The sequence below is a fragment of the Schistocerca cancellata genome, chromosome 2, assembly GCF_023864275.1.
Source record: "Schistocerca cancellata isolate TAMUIC-IGC-003103 chromosome 2, iqSchCanc2.1, whole genome shotgun sequence".
Taxonomy (NCBI): Eukaryota; Metazoa; Arthropoda; class Insecta; order Orthoptera; family Acrididae; genus Schistocerca; species Schistocerca cancellata.
The window spans coordinates 729,170,213-729,185,009 of NC_064627.1; the positions used below are offsets into that span (position 1 = coordinate 729,170,213).

General features: G+C 49.7%; 1 protein-coding gene across 1 annotated transcript in view; it reads right to left on the minus strand.

Annotated features, from left to right (window-relative positions):
- LOC126158154 (tubulin gamma-1 chain-like) overlaps nucleotides 1-13,576 on the minus strand; it is a 97,052-nt gene extending 83,476 nt beyond the window's left edge. Inside the window, exon 1 of the mRNA XM_049916424.1 lies at nucleotides 13,528-13,576. Coding sequence (XP_049772381.1) covers nucleotides 13,528-13,576 — 49 coding nt within the window. The remainder of the gene's footprint in view (nucleotides 1-13,527) is intronic.
- Between the last annotated feature and the right edge of the window lie 1,221 nt (nucleotides 13,577-14,797).

Sequence of the window (14,797 nt, forward strand, 5' to 3'; positions counted from 1 at the left end):
GGATTCCTCCGAAAACACTAGCTTATGCCATTCCTCTCCCCAGTGGCGCCGTCCCATACAAAACTGCCGCCTAGCATATTTCTGCACATTCGTCAAAGGTAGGCGGAAAAGCGGACTACACGGCCGTTTTCCACGCCGTAAAAATTGCGACGGACTGTCACCCCTGAAAGTGTACGAAGTGTTTCACTGTTGCGCCAGAGCCGAGGGGACGCAGATCTGTCTTCCTGGGGGTGGTCTGGATGGTGCGACGTGACCCATCTCGTCGTTTTCTGTGGCCTTCCGTGAACCATTCTGCACACATCCGATGCACTGCCGAAACACTTCGTCCCACACCAGCAGCAATTTCTCGAGTGGATGCATCACATTCTTGCGTACCAATAACGCTCCGTCTTTCAAACTCACTGATTTGACAATACGGTTCGCGCATCCATGTCTGCTCAAGTCACGCTGATCCATTCATTGCCTTCGGTTGAAGCGACAACGAGAGCCTCAGGTATATTTTACCGGTAGGTGGTGTTGAGCCGCGATATCGATGTTGGTCTTGAGCCCGCGGGCCGATATGGTTCAAATGTTAATCATTTCTGCAGAACATACTATTGTGCATTTCCTGTGAATAAAAACATCCTGTCTCTAGTCGTTCAAGGTGTTCTGTTTTTTTTTTCTTTCTCAATATTAGTGTATAATACATTTTCTACGCGTTAGCTGCATCAACTATACTTGAAAGATCTAAATTTTCGTTTCTATCCTGGTAAGAACATCCAGATCTAATACACAAAAAGGCTATGGTGCGGTTTTTGCCGCGCTGGATCGGGGAGTGGAGGACAGGAATGGGAGAATGTTCTGAAAATGCAAGAGAACGTTAGTACGAATGATTTCGGGAAAGCAGTTAACTTTTCCATCCATCCCCTTCTTAGAGGGTATAGCGACAAAGATGCTGCAGTGTCATACATTGTCAGACTCATCTAAATGACATACATTTGCACTTACTAATTCAGTGATAATCGGAATAGTTACATAAGTCTTATAATACTTTCAGGTGAAGTATCTAACATTGTTAAACAAGCTGAAGTCTTCGTTGAAATAATAAGCACCTGTAGTGAAACAACAGTTTTACAGCTTCAGTCACTTTTATTTTCCAGTTTTTATTGGTGTGACGCATTTAGGCAGCAAACTGCTGTTACCAGGGCCTGATTGCTACTTCTAAATTAGTTGAGTTGTTAATGAAAATATCCTCGGGTGTACTGCCGGGCTACAGTGTCCAATGGGCACAATATTTCGGCGATCATACATGTCGTCATCACCAGGTGAACTGACGGACTGAGCTCCTGTGAACGTGCCGGTACGGAGATCCGTACGCTATGGCTGCTCCGGGGGAACTGGGTTCGGTCTCGCGTGGATCTGAACGGAGATAACTTGTCCTCCGATGTGTGATGGAGTTCGCAGCAGTTATTGCTTTGCCTCCCATGCATGCCGATGTAATGCGTCTTCACATGTAGATTGTCTTCTTGGGTGTCTCCTCAGCACAGTTCTGCAGTGCTAGCTATGCAGCGAGCAGGTGTGGCCAGCGGGTGGTGACGCTGCGCGGCAGTTTGCGGCCCAGCGTCCGGATTTGGGCGTTGTGCGACCGGCCAGCACGTTCGTAAAAGGTGTGGGCGGTCGTCTGGAAGAGGTCACGGAGCAGAGGTACTTCCGCGATGTCATGAAGATGAGTGGTGGGGAAATCGTAAGGCAGGTCTAAGGCCAGCCGAATAATGCGATTCTGCAGTGTCTCCAGCTTCTTCACGTTCGTGTCGGCGGCGTTCCCCCAGACGACGGCGGCGTATTGGAGTACAGGGCGGAGCAGCGCCTTGTACAGAGTGATGCCCAGCCGCGGTGGTTGTTAGGAGCCGGGGTTCAGCACCGGGTACAGGATGCGGAGCCTGTTCCGCACTTTGTTCTTCACTTCGCGGATGTGCGGAACCCACGTGAGCCGGCGGTCGATGGTGACGCCGAGGTAATGCGCCGTTGGACGCCACGGGACAGGGCTGCCACCGACGGTGAGCGGTTGCAGACCTGCAGGAACGAGTCGCCTGGTGACGATCAGGAACTGCGTCTTGGCCCATTGCATTGTAGACGCCACTTGACTGCCCAGGCTGCCAGGGTGTCAACGGCGAGCTGCAGACGGTGGCGCATGACGGTGGCATTGAGGCTCCTCGTATATAGAGCCGTGTCATCCGCGTACAGGGCGAGCCGCACACGGTCGATCTTAGGCGCATCAGAAGTGTACAGCGAGTACAGGAGCGGCCCCAAGACCGAGCCCTGTGGCACACCGGCGTTGATGCGGCGGACGGAGGACAAGCCATGCGCGGCTCGCACGTGGAAGGTCCTATCGGCAAGATAGGAACGGATGAGACGGACGTGCGACGTCGGGACCCCAAGGTCAAAAAGTTTGAATAAGAGGCCGCGGTGCCACACACTGTCGAAAGCACGCCACACGTCCAGAAACACCGCGCCGAAGAACTCGCGCTGCTCGAGGGCGACGAACGCATCTTCCACTATCCGGAAGAGTTGGTGAACTGCCGAGTGGCCCTGCGGAAGCCGAACTGTTCTTCGTGCAGGAGGCCTTCCTCGTCAACGTGGTGCTGCAGCCGCCTGATGTACACCCATTCAAAGACCTTGGAGACGGCCTGCAGTAAACTAATAGGTCTGTAGTTATCGGGCTGACGCAGATCCTTCCCCATCTTCGGAATCGCCACGATCTCTGCATGCTTCCAGGACTGAGGAAAACTGCAGGACCGGAGGATTACATTGAAGATGTCGGCGAGATGAGTGACAGCCACCGGCGGCAACTTCTGGAGTAGGGCGTTGGAAACTTCATCGGGGCCCGCAGCTTTCCTGGGGTTCAGGGCACGCAGGATGGACGACATCTCTTCCGCCGTCGTCTCTTCAATGACGTCATCTTCGTAGCGTGGGAGCCGGTCAGCAACCAGGTCGTCGTGGACAGCGTCGGTCGGGTCTTCTATCGGCGTAAACGCAGCCTCAAAGACGTCGGCGAGGGCATCAGCTTTCGCAGCTGGTTCGCAGACAGCCTGACCATGGACCATCAGCGGAGGGATACGTTGCGTGCGGCATAGGAAACGCTTCGTCGTCCGCCAGGCCGTGCCGTCGTCAAGGCAGAGGGTGGTGACCTTGTTATTCCAGTCCCGATTGCGATGGTTGTCAATGGCGGCCCGGATGTCCCGACGCATCCTGTTGAGGAGGCGCTTGGTGTCGGCATTTCTTGTCCTCTGCCACTCCCGGTAGACCCGGTTCTTCTCAGTGATGGCCGCAAGGATGTCCGGTGGCAGCTGTCGGGAGTAGTCAGGCGGAGTGCGTGGTCGGGGCGGCGTTGCTATATTGGCGGCGTCGATCGTGGGTGACGCGAAGTGCAGAAGTGCTGCGCCCGCTCCAGCTTCCGCAGGGGGCGGCGCGGCGGCGAGTGAGTCCGCCACGGCTGCTTGAAACCTGTCCCAGTCGATGCCAACAAGTGAGATGCCTCTCCTGGGCTGTTGTAGGGCGTCTAGGTCTATATCAAAAAGCACTGGGACATGATCAGAAGACAGTGCCGTCCTCGTCGTGGCGGTGATCTGATGAGGGATGCCCTTGACGACCGCGATGTCGATTATATCCGGGAGGGCAAGGGCAGGGAAGATAGTCGGGTCGTACGGCCCCACAACAAGCGCATGGTGACGTTCCGCTACCCGAAGCAGCCAGCGTCCAGCGGTATTGGTGATCCTGGAGTTCCAGGAGACATGTTTACTATTGAAGTCCCCGGCGACGAACACCTGCCCCCTCTAGGAGAGCAGAGCATCGATGTCAGTAGGGTTCAGTGGACGAGACGGCGGTCAATAGGCAGCGACGAGAGTGATGGCGCCCGCCGAGGTGTGACCGACGACACCAGTAGCCTCCAGCGTTGCCAGTGGTGGAAGTTGTATCACGTGATGACGAATTCCACTGCGGACGTAAACGGCTGTCCCACCACCCGCCGTCAGTCGATCGGTGCGATAGCTGGAGTAGCTTGCCGCCCTGACGTCGACCCCAGGCTTCAGGTGGGTTTCGTTGATAAGGCAGACGTCGACGGCTTCATCTCGAAGAAATTGGCGAAGTTTGCCAGCTTGTGTGCGGACGCCGTTGGCATTCCACGCGACGACCGTGGGCGCTCTAACGCTGCCCACGGTGCAGCTGGTGAGTGTTGACAGCGGTCGGGGCCGGAGAGGCCATCGGCACTGCAGCGGTGAGTTGCTGCGACAGGACTTCGATCAACTTTTTAGCACTGGTCACCAGGGCAGTGAGCTGCGCAACGAGGTCGGCCAGGTCAGCGGTGGAGGCAGCCGGCGCGGCCCCGTCGCTGTGGAGGCGTGGCTGCTTCGCTGTGAGAGTCCACCTGGGACTGCTCGACTGACGGTGCTGAGCGCTGGGTACCCACGGGGCGGTGACCCCCGCGCCGGCGGTTGGCGGGGCGCGGTCCGGCTGACGTCCCGGGAGAGGCAGTACCCGGTTCCGCCACTAGCAGCTATGGTGGAGGCGCAGGAGCCTCAGGTGTCGGCATGGCCTCGGATGCGGCAGGAGCAGGAGCAGCCGACGCAGTCGGGACGGCGGAGGGCGCCCCTGACGTTGCCGCCGCGAAAGAGACGCCGGGCCGTCGCGTTGCTGGCTTCTTCGGAAGTGGCGCTGCTGTTTGGCCACGTTGGCGAGCGATGGCACGCTTCCACACCTCACACCCACGGTAACTGGCCACGTGAGCACCGCCACAGAGTGCACATGTCGGCTTCTCGGTGGGCGGACGGGGGCACGCACGTCCGGCGTGGGTGCCGGCGCATTTAACACATCTGTCCGGCATAGAGCAGTGGCGCGCGACGTGATTTATCGCCTGGCAGCGAAAGCACTGCACCGGGCCTCTCCGGGAGCGAAGATCTTCGGTCCGAACCGGAACGTCGGCGACCCGCGTCAATTGGTAGAGTTCGCGGTTCTCCACGGTGTCGGAGCAGACGACCAGGAAGAGCGGCATATCATCGCGTCATTTAGGCGACTTCATCTTCACGACTGCCCGAATGTAGAAGCCCAGGTCAGCGAGTTCAGGATGCAGGTGATCGGCTTGCATGTTGAACGGGAGGTCGCGGATTACAATCTTCAAGACCTTGTCAGGTGCGGAAGCGTGAGTATATAACGGTATACCACGCTCAGACGCCTCCTGAGTGACCCGGCGTTAATCGTCAGAGTGCGGAGTGTGACCCTGTACAGGTTACGCCCGGCAGGCTTCACGGTGTACACGGTCGTCGTCCAGCTGCGCAACAACTTTTGCAGTTCCCCATAGGGCGGCCGAAACTGGAGGACCACCGGCGGAAGGTGGGAGTCTTTCTTCTGCGCAGGGTCGCGCGGCAGCTGTTCCGGCGCGTCAGCGAGGGCGTCGAATGAGTTGGCGACGGCAGTTGGAAGCGTCGACGATGACTGCATGCGTCTTGCAGTCCGCCGGGCCGGGATGAAGCCGTCGGCGTCAGGGGCGAAATCTTGCTTGGCCCTCTTCTCGATCGGCGAGCTGCGAACTGCGGACGTCGCGGCTGTGGCCCTCCTCTCCTTTCTCCCGCTTCGTCCGCGTGGATGAGGGGCGGTGGAGCTCTCATCATCAGAATCGGGGAGCGCAGCAGACAGCGCTGTCTCCAAGGTTTCCGTAACGGTGTCCATCAAATCCATAGCCATAGCACTGGTCGTCGTAAGTGGGGGGCCAGATGGGGCCGCCGACGGCGCAAGCGCGGCCGAACGGTGATCCGCCACACCCTTCACGTCGCTAGCAAGCGCAGGCACGTCCTTCTCGCGGCTGCACATCTCAGCGACTGCGTGTCGTCCGTCCTGGGTTCGGTCGCGGCGGCGGCCGATTTAAATACCCTCCGCCAGTGGCGCACTCCCTCCGCCGTCCGCGCCCCGCGACACGGTCGCGCGGTGTAACAGATTGCGACGGCGTCTGAGATGACGTCGGTGTGATGGCTCTGTCCGCCGTGGTCGTCACAACCATACGTTTGCTTGATTTACTCTTGATTAACCCAGTCGCTGGTTCCCAAGCCTGGCTAAGATTATAGCCACAGTCACGGTTTATGAGGTCGTCATTGGTGCGAATTTCGATGGCCTCTCTAACAACGCTGTCCCAGTATCTCGACGTCTGTACTAGAATCCTCGTGCGTTCGTACTCCATAGCGTGATTTCCCGACAAACAATGTTCAGCGACCGCCGACTTACTCGGATACATTAGTCGAGTGTGCCTCTGGTGTTCACGGCATCGATCCTCGACGGTACGCATCGTGTGACCAATATACGACTTGCCACATTGGCACGGAATCTGGTACACGTCGGCCTTCCTCAAACCGAGGTCATCTTTGGCGCTCCCCACCAGTGCACGAGTTTTATTCGGAGGACAAAACTCAGTTCCGACCCGGTGTTTCTTCAAAATGCTGGCGATTTTCCACAAGAGTGCTCGTGTATATGGAATAAACGCAGTGCCTACCTCTTCCCTCGTGATTTCATCCATCTCCACAGGTTGTGCTGTAGTGGTTGGGCGGAGAGCACGTTAAATCAGCCACTATGAGTACCCATTTTTTCGAAATACAGTTCTCAGATGTTCCAATTCCTGGGGTAGACTCTCTGCGTCAGAGATAGTGCGCGCCCTATATACTAGAGTTTTAAGTATCCCATTCCTCTGTGAAGGATGGTGGCAGCTGTCTGCGTGCAAATACAGATCAGTGTGCGTTGTCTTCCGATACACCCCATGACCTAGGGTGCCGTGAGGCCTTCTCTTGACCAAGACGTCAAGGAGAGGTAATTTACCCTCCGTTTCAGTCTCCATAGTGAATTTGATGTTTGGGTGTATGGAGTTTAGATGTGTAAGGAAGTCAAGGTGTTTATCCATACCATGTGGCCAGATGACGAACGTGGCGTCCACGTAACGGAAAAAGCAAGTAGGTTTCCATTCGAATGACAACAGGGCTTCCTATTCGAAGTTCTCCATGTACAAATTCGCTACCACCGGTGAGAGTGGACTACCCATGGCGACTCCCTCCGTTTGTTCGTAGTATTCTCCATTGAAAAGAAAATACGTGGAAGTCAAGACATGCCTAAAAAGTTCAGTGGTTTTCTCGTCAAACTTTTGAGTAATCAATTCTAGTGACTCTCGCAGGGGTACCCTCGTAAACAAGGAAACGACGTCAAAACTCACCATGATATCTGACTCATCCAACCTGAAGCTAACAAGGCGTTTAACAAAATCCAGGGAATTACCGATGTGATGAGGGCATTTACCCACATAAGTACTTAATATTCCCGTCAGGTATTTGACAAACAAACATGTAGGTGCCCTGATGTTGCTGACAATGGGGCGTAATGGTACCCCCTCTTTGTGAACCTTCGGGAGCCCATAAAGTAGTCTAGGCGGTACCGGACCTTGGGGTAACAATTTCTTAGCGTCACCCTCCGGTAAATCTGCATCCTTGAGAAGCGACCTCGTCTTGTTCTCCACCTTCTTTGTAGGGTCAACGCTGATCTTCCGGTAGGAATCCTCGTTTAGCAGGCTCTGCATCTTAGTCCTTAGTGTAGTCCTTATGGGAGACAACAACTGTAGTATTGCCTTTATCAGCCGGTAAGACAACAATTTCAGAGCGCTCCCTCAGATCACGAATGGCCGTCCTCTCTTTACTGGTGATATTTGACTTCATCGGCTTGGATTTCGTCAACGCACGACAAGTTTCTCGACGTATTTCCTCAGCTGATTCAGGAGGAAGTCGAGCTGCAACCTGTTCAACAGCACTAACAATTTCTGAAACCGGAGTGAACTTGGGGGTGGGAGCGAAGTTGAGACCTTTCTGCAAAACCGAGACCGCATCATTACTCAACACCGTGCCACTCAAATTGATGACAGTCTTGCACGCAACCTGCAGAGATGGTTTGTCAAGGAGACATGAGAACTTAGCTGTTTGACGTCCCGTTGTCTTCCTATGGGCGGAATGAGCTGCAACCCAGGTGACACCATCAATCCAATCCCAGGAAAAAGAAGTGAAATTACTAGCCAATTGCAAATGTAGTTTGAGTTCCTTACACATCTAAACTCCATACACCCCAACATCAAATTCACTATGGAGACTGAAACGGAGGGTAAATTACCTTTCCTTGACGTCTTGGTCAAGAGAAGGCCTCACGGCACCCTAGGTCATGTGGTGTATCGGAAGACAACGCACACTGATCTGTATTTGCACGCAGACAGCTGCCACCACCCTTCACAGAGGAATGGGGTACTTAAAACTCTAGTACATAGGGCGCGCACTATCTCTGACGCAGAGAGTCTACCCCAGGAATTGGAACATCTGAGAACTGTATTTCGAAAAAATGGGTAATCAGAGTGACAGATTCAACGTGCTCTCCGCCCAACCACTACAGCACAACCTGTGGAGATGGATGAAATCACGAGGGAAGAGGTAGGCACTGCGTTTATTCCATATACACGAGCACTCTCGGGGAAAATCGCCCGCATTTTGAAGAAACACCGGGTCGGAACTGTGTTTTGTCCTCCGAATAAAACTCGTGCACTGGTGGGGAGCGCCAAAGATGACCACGGTTTCAGGAACGCTGACGTGTACCTGATTCCGTGTCAATGTGGCAACTCGTATATTGGTCACACGATGCGTACCGTTGAGGATCGATGCCGTGAACACCAGAGGCCCACTCGACTGATGTATCCGAGTAAGTCGGCGGTCGCTGAACATTGTTTGTCGGAAAATCACGCTATGGAGTATGAACGCACGAGAATTCTGGTACAGACGTCGAGATACTGGGTCAGTGTTGTTAGAGAGGCCATCGAAATTCGCACCAATGAAGACCTCATAAACCGTGACTGTGGCTATAATCTTAGCCAGGCTTGGGAACCAGCGATTGGGTTAATCAAGAGTAAATCGAGCAAACGTATGGTTGTGACGACCACGGCGGACAGAGCCATCACACCGACGTCATCTCAGACGCCGTCGCAATCTGTTACACCGCGCGACCGTGGCGTGGGGCGCGGACGGCGGAAGGAGCGCGCCGCGGGCGGAGGGTATTTAAATCGGCCGCCGCCGCGACCGAACCCAGTTCCCCCTGAGCAGCCATAGCGTACGGATCTCCGTACCGGCACGTTCACAGGAGCTCAGTCTGTCAGTTCACCTGATGATGGCGACATGTATGATCGCCGAAATATTGTGCCCGTTGACACTGTAGACCGGCAGTACACCCGTGGATATTTTGATTATCAAATACGCCGGGAGAAACTCAAGAATCACAGTTGAGTTGTTAATTACAGATCCCTAGGAAGTGCCGAAAAAACTTTTTTTTTTCTCCGTGTACCATTGAGGCTTTGTTTCGAAATAGCTGCCCCTATTCAGAAATATTAATTTATCTTAGTGTGAACCATATTGTGTGTTGTATATTTAAATATTCTTGAGATTATTTAAATAAACAACGCAGACTGTTGCATATTAACATACTTTAACCTTTACATCCCCCCCTCCACCCTCCTAGAACAATGGACCTTGCCGTTGGTGGGGAGGCTTGTGTACCTCAGTAATACAGATAGCCGTAACGTAGGTGCAACTACAGCGGAGGGGTACATGTTGAGAGGCCAGAGTAACGTGTGGTTCCTGAAGAGGAGCAGCAGCCTCTTCAGTAGTTGCAGGAGCAACAGTCTGGATGATTGACTGATCTGGCCTTGTAACACTAACCAAAACGTCCTTGCTGTGCTGGTACTGCGAACCGCTGAAAGCAAGGGGAAACTACAGCCGTAATTTTTCCCGAGGGTATGCAGCTTTACTGTATGGTTAAATTATGATGGCGGCCTCTTGGGTAAATATATTCCGGAGATAAAATAGTTCCCCATTCGGATCTTCGGGCGGGGGCTACTCAGAAGGACTTAGTTGTCAGGAGAAAGAAAATTACCGAACTATCAGTTTAATAAGCCACGGCTGCAAAATACTAACACCAATTCTTTACACACGAATGCAAAAATTGGTAGAAGCCGACCTCGGGGATGATCAGTTTGGATTCCGTAGAAATGTTGGAACACGTGAGGCAATACTGACCCTACGACTTATCTTAGAAAATAGATTAAGGAAAGGCAAACCTACGTTTCGCATTTGTAGACTTAGAGAGAGCTTTTGATAATGTTGACTGGATACTTTCTTTCAAATTCTGAAGGTGGCAGGGGTAAAATACAGGGAGCGAAAGGCTATTTACAATTTGTACAGAAACCAGATGGCAGTTATAAGAGTCGAGGGGCATGAAAGGGAAGCAGTGGTTGGGAAGGGAGTGAGACAGGATTGTAGCCTATCCCCGATGTTATTCAGTCTGTATACTGAGCAAGCAGTAAAGGAAACAAAAGAAAAATTCGGAGTAGGTATTAAAATCCATGGAGAAGAAATAAAAACTTTGAGGTTCTCCGATGACATTGCAATTCTCTCAGACACAGCAAAGGACCTGGAAGAGCAGTTGAACGGAATGGACAGTGTCTTGAAAGGAGGATATAAAATGAACATCAACAAAAGCAAAACTAGGATAATGGAATGTGGTCGAATTAAATCGGGTGATGCTGAGGGAATTAGATTAGGAAATGAGACACTTAAAGATGTAAATGAGTTTTGCTATTTGGGGACTGATGATAGTCGAAGTAGAGAGGATGTAAAATGTAGATTGGCAATGGTAAGGAAAGCGTTTTTGATGAAGAAAAAATTTGTTAATATCAAGTATAGATTTCAGTGTCAGGAGGTCGTTTCTGAAAGTATTTGTATGGAGAGTATCCATGTATGGAACTGAAACGTGGACGATAAATAGTTTAGACAAGAAGAGAATAGAAGCTTTCGAAATATGGTGCTACAGAAGACTGCTGAAGATTAGAGGAGGTATTGAATAGAATTGGGGAGAAGAGAAATTTGTGGCACAACTTGACTAGAAGAAGAGATCGGTTGATAGGACATATTCTGAGGCATCAAGGGATCACCAATTTTGTATTGGAGGGCAGCGTGGACGGTAAAAATCGTAGGAGGAGATCAAGAGATGAATACACTTATCAGATTCAAAAGGAGGTTGGTTGTAGTAGGTACTGGGTGATGAAGAACCTTGCACAGGATAGAGTAGCATGGAGAGCTGCATGAAACCAGTCTCTGGAATGAAGACAACAACAACAACAACCTTTACGTTCAGACAACAATATTTCGAAACATAGTCTCACTAATACACTCAACAAAATGTCTTTTCGCTCTTTATGGGAATCTATATGTGAAACAATACTTAAGCAACCGATGACTGCAGCAAGCTGCTGAAACGCGTCGTGCCATTAAGATCAGAAAATAAACATGACTGATACTGAAAAAGTATGTTTTACAAATTCCGTAATACCGTCGCAAATCTGAACCAATTCCATGCAACATGGTCGAATATAAATAAATATGCAAGTGGCTTAATGTTTCTGTCAAGGTTCAATGATGACACCTATTGTCTTAATGTATCAAAAGAGTCCTGAGTGGCTATAGCTACTCTACACGGCTTAAAGATAAAGTTTCCAGTACTTTGGGATCCAAACTTAAAGAATGATCGCAATGCATCCGTAGAGCAGAAAGAAAGGACACGAAAACTGTGTGTGCTGACACAAAAGTGGTGTTGCAGACACCATCACATTCAACGAAGCTACGCTGAGTTTCGCTTGCACTGTGGACCTCACACCAACTGCGGTCTGGCTTTGCTTCAGGTCCGGAAGGGTGATGCCATCGGCTATTTCACGTAAAAATAATACGGCGTGTATGAAGGCGATGAGCCTCAAGTGTTTTAAATTCATCACGAGAATTTCGCCGGGAAGGGAACCCCCGATCGCCACACTATACCATAAAATTCTGTGTCTAACCTCTCCGCAATGTCTCACGTATAGACAGTCGGTAATGATCCATCCATGAATAGAGGTCGTTAAATGATGCTTTTTGGGAGCTTTTTGAAAGAACAGACCCTCTCACCTTCTTTTATTTCGATATTTACGCAAATATAAAATCAGCCTCTCCTACTAGCGGTGTCACTTAGTTACTGAAGCCGTCAGTACACGAAAATTGGAAAGATCTCACCGTTTGCGTGATATCCTGTCCTTTCCATAGCTCATCACTATCTGCCGCTTACCAGAGTCATTTGAACAAGCATTATCCTCAATCCCTGCTCACAGAATTAATCAAATCATTTCCCGCTATCTCTGGAACCTGTGAATCGGGTTTCATAACTTGTAATTGACCTCCACGGGAAGTAGAAATGCACATGACTACAGAGGGAGTGTAGCAACTTGCTGCATATTGGTGCACATGAAGACGATGAAACGGTATGGAACATCATAAAAGACATAACTTTTATCTTGCCAGCAGATAACACCTCGTTTCAGCGACAGTCTCCATTAAAGTCTCATCCTGAGGAGAAAAACGTTAACGCTCCCTTGAAGTAATCGGAAGCTATTTACATTGTTAAACACTTACTTTGCAGTAAACACAGTGACTCGGATACTTTCTTTCAATAACGTACATCTAGGCAGAAGAATACCGAAATTACACTGAAACTGAATGTACATTAGTCATAAAAGTTAGATACTACAGCAGAATCACCATCAATACTAATACGGTAAAAATACTCGGGTTTATCAATGACATTGCAAAGAAAGAAACTTCGCATTTTAATAAATTTTATGTTGTCTATGGTCGTATATACGAAAAGTATTTCAGCAAAAGAATGTCAGCACACGTGATGAAGCCAACATGTTTCACTGACCATGAGATTCGTGAGATAGGGGCTGCACTTGCTCGATGCAGTTCTACCGAAGGCTCATTACACACCTACAGTTCTCGTCAGCACTACATTTTGAGACGAATGTGTAAGCAAAAAGAACCTACTAACTCTCTTCATCTGCATACAAGCACTCACTTCTCCCCCTCCCCGCAGCACTATATACTGCCTTCGAATTTTGCGTCGGTAATAGCATTTGATTTACGACGCGAACTGAGATAGATATTTGCTTCACTGAGTCGCAAGTAGGTGGTTTAGACAGCAGTTAAGACTTTGCTTTCACCATTCCACTTCACTGGAAAGAATGTAAGTGAGAGAGATCATACTACCGATGAATGATGTTTGCTACATGTTTCTGCTCTATCTCATTAACGGACATTATCACCAAGCTTTACAATAACATCTGCGATATAGGAACCAGTCTGAAATGAAACTGTTCATCTGTGTTACAAAATAACTTCTTCAATAAACATAAGTAAACTCTGTCACTTTAATTTTCTCTTTTCAGTGTAAAAATGGATCTCAAATATTTACAGAAAACGAGAGATACAATTCGTACCTAATTCTGTTGCCACACTGCATATACTGTAAATGATAGTATGTTATGATAACTATTTAACGTAATTAAGAAAATGCTTTAGTCGTGATTATTTTTGTACACTCAAGAGAAGCTGTCAGGGTGCATCTGAATGTTACCTTGATTTCCGCACTGTCCGAGCTGGAGAGTTATCATTTCTCCTGGCATTTTCTACTGCAGCAGCGAACTTTTCGGAAAATCTAAGTGGCGTTGGATCAGTGAGTGTCCTGCACATACGTGCAGATCGTAAGACTTCCTCCTTTTGTTCAGGTGTCTGTCATGACCACCACCGGCCACATTAACAACATAAACACTGCAGCTGATGCAATCTCTGTCCATGGAGTAAACATAACGATTTTCCACAGCGAATGCAGTTCGTTTATTCCGTGTTACTCCACATTTTTGCTACATTATATAATATTTCCAACCCTTAGAAATCGAGGTTGATGTGGCGATGATTCTAAACACTTATATTCCTAATATTACTATCCCAACTGTAACGAGGAAGGTAGCTTCACGAAGAACTAGAATAATAATATATTGTTATAATGTTATCATATACTTGTAATAGACGTTGTCTTTCCTGCTGCCATCACCCTGTTATGAGGTCGACGGTTCAATAGTAAGAAAAGACAAACAGAACACATCGTTATTCTATCCTCTTGCCGTTTGCGAGAATGTACGGGACACCTTCTTCATTTAAAAATCCTAACAGTCGACAACACATCATACTCGTCCTTTCTTGCCTGTTCATTAATTCATCTATCTATACCTTCTCATTGTTCCCATTGTTTCTTTCTTTTAAACATTGTTGAACTCTCTGTTTTTCAATAGTAGGTTTATGTGCATTTGAATTACATGTGTCACATCTTTATTTTCATGGATATTTCTTTCAGCGATCATCCTTTTTTCATTCTCAAATGCCCCAAGTGTAGCAATTCATCGAATGGTGCTGATAATTTTTATTCAGTTCTTAATGTATTTCATTTGCAGCCCCTAACCTCATACCTACTCCCACGCATTCATCCATTCTATGAGAGATGTAAGTAAAGCGAACGCAACATCATCGCTCAAATCGAAATTGGTTAAGATAACATCTAATTCTGCATCAAAATATACATTCTGCAAGCCAACACACTCTGCATGGTGGAAGGTACTCTGTACCACTATTAGTCTGTTGCGTGACCTCGGAGTCTTTCGCGGCGACATGTCTGTATAAGGGGCCATCGGTCAGCTCATAGCAGCTCCGGCCCTCCGCTGGACCGAGTGACGTCAGGTGGTTTGAGGGGACGGCGCCACGTTTGAAACTGCTGCTCGCGCCTCCCTACAAGCGTCAAGCAATCGTCGTTCTTCTTTTCGACATCCAAAGTCCGCTCCCACGCCATGCTG